The sequence below is a fragment of the Megalops cyprinoides genome, chromosome 6 (genome assembly GCF_013368585.1).
Source record: "Megalops cyprinoides isolate fMegCyp1 chromosome 6, fMegCyp1.pri, whole genome shotgun sequence".
Lineage (NCBI taxonomy): Eukaryota > Metazoa > Chordata > Actinopteri > Elopiformes > Megalopidae > Megalops > Megalops cyprinoides.
Genome location: NC_050588.1, coordinates 40,980,001 through 40,990,938, shown reverse-complemented (window position 1 = coordinate 40,990,938; position 10,938 = coordinate 40,980,001). Strand labels below are relative to the sequence as shown.

The 10,938-nt window shown below is 47.8% G+C and overlaps 2 protein-coding genes across 2 annotated transcripts in view; both read right to left on the bottom strand.

Moving 5' to 3' along the window:
- LOC118779532 (T-complex protein 11-like protein 2) lies at nucleotides 1-6,114 on the bottom strand. Its single transcript, XM_036531685.1, has 10 exons — nucleotides 5,983-6,114; nucleotides 5,410-5,499; nucleotides 4,780-4,912; nucleotides 4,309-4,429; nucleotides 4,009-4,229; nucleotides 3,402-3,538; nucleotides 2,764-2,972; nucleotides 1,997-2,178; nucleotides 893-1,062; nucleotides 1-725 (listed from the first exon to the last, which is right to left on the bottom strand). The coding sequence occupies exons 2-10, from the start codon at nucleotides 5,492-5,494 to the stop codon at nucleotides 493-495; spliced, it is 1,491 nt and encodes a 496-aa protein (XP_036387578.1). The 5' UTR covers nucleotides 5,495-5,499; nucleotides 5,983-6,114; the 3' UTR covers nucleotides 1-492.
- A 4,237-nt stretch (nucleotides 6,115-10,351) lies between these two features.
- Nucleotides 10,352-10,938, bottom strand: part of LOC118779653 (specifically androgen-regulated gene protein-like) — an 8,543-nt gene continuing 7,956 nt past the window's right edge. The window contains exon 4 of the mRNA XM_036531830.1: nucleotides 10,352-10,938. This exon is cut by the window's right edge and continues 369 nt beyond it. Within this exon, the coding sequence (XP_036387723.1) occupies nucleotides 10,352-10,938 (587 nt within the window).

Genomic DNA, 10,938 nt, shown 5'->3' with positions numbered 1-10,938 from the left:
TAGCCACCGATTTATGCGTACAGGTAACCATGAACTCAACAAGCATACAATTCAAAACAACATATAGTCCACACAGAAAACCACAAATGTTGAAAGATTATAAATTCTGATTATGATTCTCTCTGAATGTGCAGAACTAATGTACAGCACTCTCACAGCTCACTAATAAAGGGCAGCTAAATTACTAATAAAATACATGTGAAGCGTTGAGTGCAGCTGCACTTGGCGCATGCTTTCTGTCCCAGGACCTGCTGCACACCGCGATTAATGCTGCGTGATTACTCCCACACCGCGATGTGAATGAAAAGACAGACAGCCAGCAGACAGAAGATAAACGAAAGCACTGATCCAGATCCAGACACATCACAGTTCTCACCAGAACCCATAATGTGCTGGGAGCTATTTACATTCAGGTGGTCTCTGGTTTCAGTAACACAAGCCTTGAGCCATCAGTTTAAACTGGTGTTGGGGGTGGGGGGCGGGTGGGCGGAGCTAGCGGGAGTCCACGCCCGCCTCCACCTCTCCCTGGGGGAGGATCAGGTTCCGGAGGATGGGGGAGTAGTAGGGGCCAAAGACGGCGCGGTTGAAGCTGACGATGCTCCTGAGGGCGGAGCTCAGCTCGCCCAGCTCCCCGGCCAGCAGGGTGAGGGAGGGGGGCACCGGCACACCCCGCGGGCCCTCGGGCGCCCCCAGCACTGCCAGCAGGTAGCTCTGGATCCGCGCCCCTGGTTTCGGAGAACACAAATGAAGAGGAGAACTCAGAATGCGTGCAGCGACCCCACACTCACACTCCACACTCACAGCATTGATCGCAGTGCTCTGGTGCTTCATTCTCAGGGTTCATACGGGTGTGAGTACAGCGCTGCACCGAAGCTCCAGCGGCTCGGCTGACCTATGAGGGCGCGGATGGGGTGCAGTTCCTGGGCCAGGTCTGCGATCTGCCCCCTCAGGCTGTCCCTCCCCTGGGGTGGGGCACCCCCTCCTTGGGCGTTCAGCACCTCGTCCACCTGCTTCTGCACCTGCTCTCCCAGCACCAGCAGCGCCTCCTGCAGGTCGAAGTCCCTGAGCAGCCAGAGAAGGGCTTCAGTCATCTTGCATTGGGGCATAACCCTGCTTTTGTTATTTGTCATGAGTGTTCCCACATACACTATATGGACAAAAATATTTGGTCACACCTGTTTTTCAGGGTATGGGCTAGGCGGCTTATCTCCAGTAAAGGGCAATCTTAATGCTTCAGCATACCAAGACATTTTGGACAATGCTATGCTTCCAACTTTGTGGCAACAGTTTGGGGAAGGCCCTTTTCTATTCCAACATGACTGCCCCAGTGCACAAAGCAAGGACTATAAAGACATGGTTTGATGAGTTCGGTGTGGAAGAACTTGACTGGCCCACACAGAGCCCTGACCTCAACCCCGTTGAGTACCTTTGGGATGAACTGGAAGGGAGATTGCGAGCCAGGCCTTCTCACCCAACATCAGTGCCTGACCTCATAAATGCTCTACAGAATAAATGGACACAAATTCCCACAGAAACACTCCAAAATCTTGTGGAAAGCCTTCCAAGAAGAGTGGAAGCTGTTATAGCTGCAAAAGGGGGACCAACTCCATATTAAAGTATATGTATTTGAATACAATGTCATTACAGTCCCTATTGGTGTAATGGTCAGGCGTCGGGATTCTTTTGTCCATACAGTGTATGTCCCAATTAATGATGCTTAACTGTAAGTTTATGTGTATTTAGGTACATGCCGAGGTTTCAGTTTGAGGGTGTGTTCTATTGCAAGATATATTAAATGAACGTAAAATCAGCATGCTGATGCAGGTGTGATCAGCTGCTGACTGGAAGGTGCTCTGAGAATGTGCAGGCGAGAGACCTTAAGCAGCACAGGGCTGACCCTGGCAGGACCAGAACACTGAAAAACCTCATGAGTCACACCTGTGTGAGGATTACCTGCACGCCCTGACAGTCGGACAGACGGACAGACAGCTCTTACCTCCTGTGACTGCCCTCCAGTAGGGCAGTAATGGCATGCTTAAGGTTACCTACAAACCCTGCAGCAGAGATCACAGCGCCCCCACACTGTGTGCTGGTCACCAGCAGTACTGCAGCCTCCAGCACCAGCAGCTGCAGGGTCTGCCCCAGTGCCTCCAGCCGGGCCCGGTCCATCAGAACCGTCTGCAGGACGAGCAGAGGGTCCGTTTTAGCCACATGCTCTCTTTGCAGGAAGTACCGTGCCTCCTGCTGATATACAGCCTCGCTCTGAGCCCTTAATGACTCCAGGGGCAGGGAATCCCATGGAAATAATGACTGCATCCCTCCTGTAGTGTGTGAGTTTACGCCCGTGTTTTTCCACACGGTCACATATACATCATGTACGTGTCACACATGTTTCAGTAGCTTCCAGTGCTGTCCCAGCTGCATCATGCTGAGCTCAGATACACAGGATTACCAGGAGTTTACAGTATGTAACTGTGTCTGCCAAGGTCCCCAGCGCTGCAGGTGATGCAGTAATGCAGATGGACCAGCAGATGGCAGCAGAGTGGTGTAGCGGTGAGGAGCAGGGTTTATAATTGAAAGGTTGCTGGTTTTACTCCCTGCGGCACTGCTGCTGTTCCCCTGGGCAAGGTACTTAACCCACAATTGCTTCAGTAAATATCCAACTGTATAAATGGATAAAAATTGCAACCTGTGTAAGTTGCTCTGTATAAGCGCGTCTGCTGACAGTAATTTAATGTAACACAATGGCGCCCCCTGCCGTACCTCGGGATAGAGCTGGCTGTCAGGGTCCCAGGTCAGCAGACGGAGGTAGGCGCGGTTCAGTGCGGCACTGGGGCTGATTGGTCCAGGGCTGCGGGGAAAGCCTCCTGTGGGCGGGGTTACACCCTGCTCTGGGCTCTCAGTGCTGGAGCCAGCTGTGGCTGCCTCCAACACCGCCCCCTGCAGCCAGGCAGTGGTATTGTCCAGGGAGGCTGGAAACCATTTAGTCATTAGGATACATATCATTAGGATGGTATTTTCTTGTATTTTAAACAATTTCATTCTTATAAACTACAGTTGAAACCTTTGAAGGGGTTTATAGCAAAGACCCCTTGACCACATGATGGATTGTAATTTAATATCTGTAACTGTAATGACTGATGCTGCTGTTGTGTCTGCCAGCTAAGCCCTGTCCACTGTGAATCCTTTCCTATTCTGAAATTAGAAAGATAAGCAGGACGAGGAGACCAAGGCAGCCTGTAGGTCCCATCCAGAGCCATGCTGCTGAGGCCCCGCCTGCCCAGGTACCTACACCTGGCTCTGTCAGCTGCCTGCGTCTGCCCAGGTACCTACACCTGGCTCTGTCAGCTGCCTGCGTCTGCCCAGGTACCTACACCTGGCTCTGTCAGCTGCCTGCTCACCTGGCTGCCTGTCCAGGATCTGCTGGAATTTGGCACGCTCGTATTGGACAGCCTGCTGCAGGAGGTGTGGCCTCAGGCTCTGCACAGTGAAGTTTACCATGTCCATCTTCATCAGACTCAGAACCCGCATGATCTCCCTGGAGAAGAGAGGGAGAGAGAGCATTCAGCTCATACAGAAGTGTGTGTGTGTGTGTGTGTGAGTGTGTATGTGTGTATCTGTGCATGTGTGCATACTGTGTGGAGTTCTCCTACCATTTCCTAAGTCTCTAAGTTCCTGAAGGCACTCCATGAGCTCTCTGCCCTCTGTGAGCTCTCTGCTCTCTGTGAGCTCTCTGCTCTCTGTGAGCCCTCTGTGAGCTCTCTGCCTTCTGTGAGCTGTCTGTGAGCTCTCTGTGAGCCCTCTGTGAACTCTGTGCTCTTTGTGAGCTTTCTGTGAGCTCTCTGCCCTCTGTGAGCCCTCTGCCCTCTGTGAGCTTTCTGCTCTCTGTGAGCACTCTGCCCTTTGTGAGCTCTCTGCTCTCTGTGAGCTTTCTGTGAGCTCTCTGCTCTCTGTGAGCTCTCTGTTCTGCTCAGAGCTCTGTGGGCCCCCTACCCCTCCACTCCTCACCTCAGCAGGTCCACCGGGTCTGAGAGGTTCTGCAGTTTGCGGATTTCTGGGTCACGGACAGGGGCGCAGAGTGTCGCCATGGTGCTGATGATGTAGCTGCTGAGCTGCTGCAGGTCTAGAGCGTCGTGTTCTGCCTGTTGTCGGATCAGCGCCATGTCCAGAACTTCCTCCAGCTGGGCCTGGAGCCGAGTGTGACTCGGCAGGAGCAGGGACTGCAGGATCTGCCCAGGGAGAGCGGGAGAGGGTGAGAAAGCCGGCCCAACACAGGGGAAAACAGCTGCTGTGAGATCACACGCCCACCTCCTTCACCTCCTGCAGGAGGCACAGCGCATGGCTGTAATCCGCAGGGCTGAGTGACAGCTGGGCCTGTAGGCTATCCCAGAATGCACGGTGAACAATCCCCTTCACTCTACCCTCCAAGCTGAAAAGATACAACATGAAAACACCCCAGCAGTAATATTAGTAGAGTTGGCTTTTCCACAGGACAGTCTGGGATTGATGTTGATAATGCATGTTCATGTTTGAGCAAATGCTAAGATTTTTGTTTATGAATGTCAACTTATACCTCTTGGATAAACTCAGATGGCAACACAAATGGCTTTGAAAAAGTCATACAAGATTCTAATTTGAAAAATTGTACAAGACACTTCCACAGCTGACACCATATAAGTTTTTTTATATATATTACAACTACTGTACATCATATTGCCATGGACAGTCTGCAGGTAGCATGAGAGCAAACCAAAACAGAGCTTTTGCTGTTAAACATGCCTGTCTTTGGGAGGGGAGTTCTGTGTGAAGTGGAAGTCTCTGTTGACCACTATCTCGTGCGCCAGGGTCATATTGGACAAACAGTTCTCCATCTGCATCACATCCAGCAGAGACAGCTGTCTGGGGGGACTGCCTGTGAAGAGACAGACATACGGACACACCAAGGTGAGACAACTTTTATTCCTATTGTGAGAAAGAAATGTGAAATCTAAAAACGTATGGACATTTACGTAATTGTATGCAGTACGTATATATGGAATTTAATTTAACTGTATTCATATCTGCAGTTTTATAGTATTGAACATACATTTTACTCTATATGTGATTTTACAATACACTGTATTCTAAAACATACAATAATTATGTGAAAGTGTTAATAAATTGTATATTTTCATAATTCCGGCATACGGGATATATTTAATACATAATGAAGTCCGGGTTTTGGATTTTATATTTTAATGTGTAGTCTTTTTGATGATGGACATGCGTAAATAAACATATTTGAAGTCGCTGTATTGACAAGACCACAGCAGCTAAACCCCGCCGATATGAGCATAACACTGAAATGTAAAGCATGTAAACCCGTGCAGACGGCACGGTGCGGGCAGCGCAGCGCAGCGCCCGGATTACCGCTCGGAGAGTCCGGGCTCTGAAGGTCCGGAACGCCGGCAGGCGCGTCGCTTCCGGGCCCATCGCCTTTGCTGGCGTTCGACATGGTGGCTGGACCAAAAAAGTAAAGATATCGCTTAGAACTGCTGCAATACCTTAATGCAAAACTCAAAACGCAGCAATCTGCCTTTTTCATCGGATCCAACCCTTTTCAAAAGAAAGAAAGAAAGAAAAACACCGATCTCTGTTCAGATCAGTAGTGTCGGCGATATAATTATATTTAACCGAACATCCCTGTGTTCGTGTTCTGTAACCAAGGAGGTCTATAGACGCCGTTCCTGTACCAGTACATTATTTTTATTCATCTTAACCTCGCCACTCCATAGGCAATATATACGAATACAGACACATATTTTCCTTACATAACGCGACACACATACGAAAACAGTAATGCAGCTATACGTATTACATATAACAATGCCTTTGAATATATTACTGATTTAGTAGAAATATTCTGGCATATAATAAAGGGTACAATATACATAGCATTTTCACAATACGAACATTCGTTATCAAGCCACATCATCGTCTTACCTGTCGTTTCAGTGAAATGTGTGTTTCCTCCTCTAAGTTGTTATGGAAAATGTGTAAATCCAGATGCGATCGCAGTGCCGGTTACCTGCACCTCCAGCCCGCAGCTGTACCTGTCTGACAGCGGAGCGGAGCGGCGTGGAGTTCAAATCTCACAGCGGCATAAACCACTACCAAAAACAGGCAAACTTATTGGAGTTTACGATGTTTAAATGTTGATCTATGACTATAATTTTATATTTATCGATAGCACTACAATTTAGAAAACCTGTACGTTATCACTCAGCTACAATTTCCATATATGTCTTTTAATATTTAATGTTTTAGGGTTGTGTGATGTGTATATTCCCCCCTATTCTAATTACAGATGGTCTCGTCCAGGGCTGAAGGCGAACGCTACGTGTCCCGCCTCGCCCCCCCCCATCTGCACAAATGCCCCGTCATTTTGCGACAGAAAGAGTAATAATGACACACAGAGTGTAACAGCAGCGTTTGAAACGGTGTAAGAGCAGCGTGAAGACGCGCTTTGCGCCGGGTGAATGCGCTGAATAGAAGCGCACCGTACGGTTCTATGTTCCAGATTCGGTTTGAAAGCGCGGCCGCGATCGCAGGCGCGCCGGAAGCTTCCCCGGTCATCCAGCTTCACGACTGTATTTGTTTTTAAAAATTTGCCAGCATTTTTTTCGCCATGGCAACGGGACGCACACGTGATCTAGGCCTACACCAAAACAGCGAGAATGGTTAGTTTGGGACTAAGCGGCTATATAATTAATTAGACCAACATGAACAAATATTAGCGGTGGATTTTGCGTAAGACACTGTAAACCATTCTATACAGAATCTCAGATGCGGGCAGAATGGCTCAGTGAACCGTTTGCTGCTGAGAAATCAGACATTTACGGGAAGGAGCGGGAGGGAGAAGCATTGTAATCTCTAATAGGTGACTACGTTTGACATCTTTAATGTCTTCATTCTAACATGAAATTGGAATTAGAAAGTGTTGATAAGCCGCATGGATCTGGAAATACTTTGTAGCCGATATTATGTCTAAATAGTCTGGTATTACACTGCTTCAGTGTATGAGATGCTTTTAAAGGATAAAAATAGAAATCAGAGAATGGGCGTGGGGCACAGTAACTGTAACCTCATAACTCTGTGCGATAATAATAATACTTTGAGTTGTGTGTGGCTCTTTGCCAATGAAATGGAATGGTATGAGAAAATATGGATGGTTTGATTTTGTTGCACTGTTAAATTTATTCTGAATTAGTCAATATGATTTTGAATATTAACTTCGAACTCTAAATGAATTCATTTTGTGGTAGAGGAGAGAGTAGAACCATATTTGAAGTTGATTCAGAATGCGATGAAAAATAGTTAAGTATTTAAGTTAGATATTTAAGTGTCTAAGTACAGGACGAAAGAAAAACACTGCCGTCGTTCCTGTTGATGACCGCTAGAGGGCAGACCACGTGTGTGTTGAGAAAAATGCACCTTGACGGACCTCATTTGAAGTTCTGAAGGCTCAGAGCTAAAGATCCGTGCTAATACGATGCCGGGTGCTGTACGCTTTGCTGCACATTGAGAGCCATCGGGCGCATGCTGGCACGTCACTTTTGAGCTTTAACTATGTCCCCATTTTGGCTTGTCTGTTGTCTTGACACACCCCAGATTACTTCCTGACCCCTCTCCAACATCTGGAACCACCAAGACAAGTCAGAAGATCCAGCTTCCTTTGAGAAATGTTCATTCCAAATGAGCAGACATGTTGAGAGTCTGTGTCTGTTGTAGGTCTGCCTGAGTTCAGCAGGCTGAGCGGCGCATAGGAAGGCGTCTGGGTGTTCTGTACCTACAGGCCTTTCTCTGGCCTCATTAATGTCTCCAAACACTCTGTACCTCGAGTTAAAGGATAAACGTTTCCCTCAAGAATGAGCTCGGCACGACTGAGGCCCCACATACTCATCCACTGTTATTAAAAATATGTCGTGATCAGAGATGACTGAAGCCCTTTGCTTGTGTTATCATAAAGCTCAGAGATGCCAGCTACAGACTTCCTCAGAAGGGCCAGAGATGGACTATGATCAGTATTGCGCATATTTGACTGCTTCTTACGTAATGTTTTGAAGGTGTGCTCCAATATAAGTCAAATGTTTACCATGGAGGAAACATACCCTCCTGTGTCATGAGTAAGGAGAGAATACATACGTTTGGTGCATTAGTTCATACTGAGAATAGCAACTTGATATCTGAAAGTTTTATTGATTGACAATGAAAAATATTTTGATAAATCACTGAACGCGATATTCCATAAAAATAGGCAAGTAGCATACCCAGAAATGAAAAACTATGAATCAAAACAGATACTGAATGTCCAAAAAATTACCTTACACAGTTGTTAATTTGACAGTTGTGTACCATATATCACCACTAGGGGGAGCTTTCACAGTATTTCAGCACTGCAAGCATCGGCAGCGTCAGACTCTTCAAAATGACATTTTCCCCCTGGATCTTACTCATGCTCCCGCCCATGCCATACAAAACCATTAAGAATATATTTCAAAGAAAATTCTTGGGCTAAACAAAATATTTCTCAATATATTACAACATATTTCATTTTCATATGTGATGTTTGGCCATCTGTGTCATCTAAGGCATTTTAGAGGGAGTTAAATGCTGAGTGGTTAGTTTGTGGTGGAAAACACTTCACAGAGTATGAAACACACAATGGAAAATATTCCGCTTCCTGTCTGACAGTCCTCCCCTGAGCACGCAGTACAGGTTTTATTTCTCTCGACTGGTCAACCTGTGGTGTCATTTCTGACTCCTGACTCTTCTCTGCATTTTGAGCTTTCATTTCAGTGATCCACAGGCAGTCCCACTGACTGAATCACATCCAGCCATCGAATGTCTTTTGTGCAATTTTTTTTTTTTTTCAACTGAGCACATACAGTAAATAAGCAGCTCCCTCTGCAATAGCTTGGGCTTTTAAATACAACCCATAGAATAACACTAGACAAAATAATTAACACACTACACAGGCTACACTGATTTTACATAAAACGTAGTGAAAAGTTAGTTTCATTTAAATAAATAGATTATTACACAGCTTCGGCTTCAAGGCCTTAAATTAAATTGTGGAGTTTCTCTCAGCAGAGTGTCAGGTGAGAGGATACACCTGATCCTTAGCCACCCTTATTTTGGTCTTCTGTTGTATCCTGTTTCAGATAAGGCAGGGCTTCTGGTCTCATTTCCCCATCAGACCAGCGGCTGTTCTGCCAGGGAAAAGATGAAAGACCTAAGCTATGCAAAACCCTTCGCTGAAACAGGCACTGTTGCTGGTCTGACTCATAACAGTGCCCAGATATCATAGCAACGTGATATCAGAGGGTGGACGGCCTGTGTTATGAAAACATTTTTTAGGATAACACAGATGAAGAAACCCTTTCACACTGCAACACATTTAGAACATAAAACAAACATTCAGGGAACCACAGGAAGTGGGGCGACACCGTGGGGAAACATCACTATGGGTCGCCCGGGTAACGAGGTCTGCTGCACAATACTATGCCGATATTGTGGCAGGAAGGTTGCTGGAACATTATATGTAAGCTGAGGAGGTCCATTGTGCAGTCAGTCAGGGAGAGCTGAGCTGAAGTCAGGGAGGGCATTCAGAGGCCATTATTACAGGAATTCTTTACCTATTTGTCTGAAGCCATTTAATTTAATGGGCTGCTTGATTACACTGCAGACAGGCATGGAGCAGCAGGCCTGGGTTACCAGCTGAGTCTGATAAGGGGAGGCAATCTGAAGGCACTTTAAACTAATCTCACTGCACTCTCTGGCAACACATTCAGCTCTCTGTTCCACACAAATCCAGCCCACAAGAAATCCCAAAGCTGAGACCAGCTTTAATGTCAAGCATTCAAATATTAACAATGGATAGTATATTTTTATTATATAAAAAGAGAATTTATAAAATATAATTTTGTATAGTGTTTTTTAACTCATTTGGGACCAATATAGTATGAAACAGGAAGTGAGACTTTTTTACTCATGGATGTAAAACCTCATTGTGCAGGTATTCACACCACAAGGGGGAGGGGTCCCTCACCTCAAACCTAACATGCCTCATGACGATGCTGTTGCAGCCTTGAACGGGTGATTTACCTGCATGAGTAAAGCTGTAGCTCTGTCAGTGGGTGCTGTTGGATGGGTTATGAGGCCCTGGACAGGGGCCAGTGAAAGGATCACTATGTGGTGAGAACACAGTGACTTTACTGAACTCCCCTCATGTGACAGATCACAGCACCTGCAGAGTGAGCAGTGTGTTACTGTGTGTTTATGTGTGTCACCGGGACAGCTCAAATGCCCCTCAGTCCCGCAGCAGACCCAGCTTCCTCAGCGCCTCCTGTCTGACCTGGCTGACGCCGTTGGGGTGTCGGGGTATCAGAGGTGCCTCCTTGACGTCCTTCCCGTCCCCCAGAGAGGTGGTGCGTGAGCGGGGGCGGAGCTGCAGGCTGTGGGGGGTGTGACTCCCGCTCCTCAGCCCTACATCCGAGCGCTCCAGGGTCAGGGACCGGGCTGGGAGCGCAGCGGGGGGGTCAGGTAGGTGACTCTGCGAACGTGGGCGGCCCTGGCTGCAGGAGGGGTTCTGCAGAGGGGGCGTGGGTGGGGCTGGGGGCAGGGACATGGGCGGGGCTGGGGCCGTTCCTCTGGCAGGTCCTGAAACGTCCTCCTTGTCCTGCAGGAGCCCCAGTTTCCGCAGCGCCTCCCTCCTCACCCTCTGCGGGTCCCCCACACCCCTCTCTGTCGGGGAGGTACCCAGGCAGGTCACGCCAGAGTCTGGGACCGGCGCTTTGTGGGCCGAGAGGAGAACGCTGGCTGGGACCTTTCTGGGCTTTGGGGCGACTGCAGGAGGGCTCGCTTTGGGTTTGGGGGTCTCGTGAGGCACCGGGGACC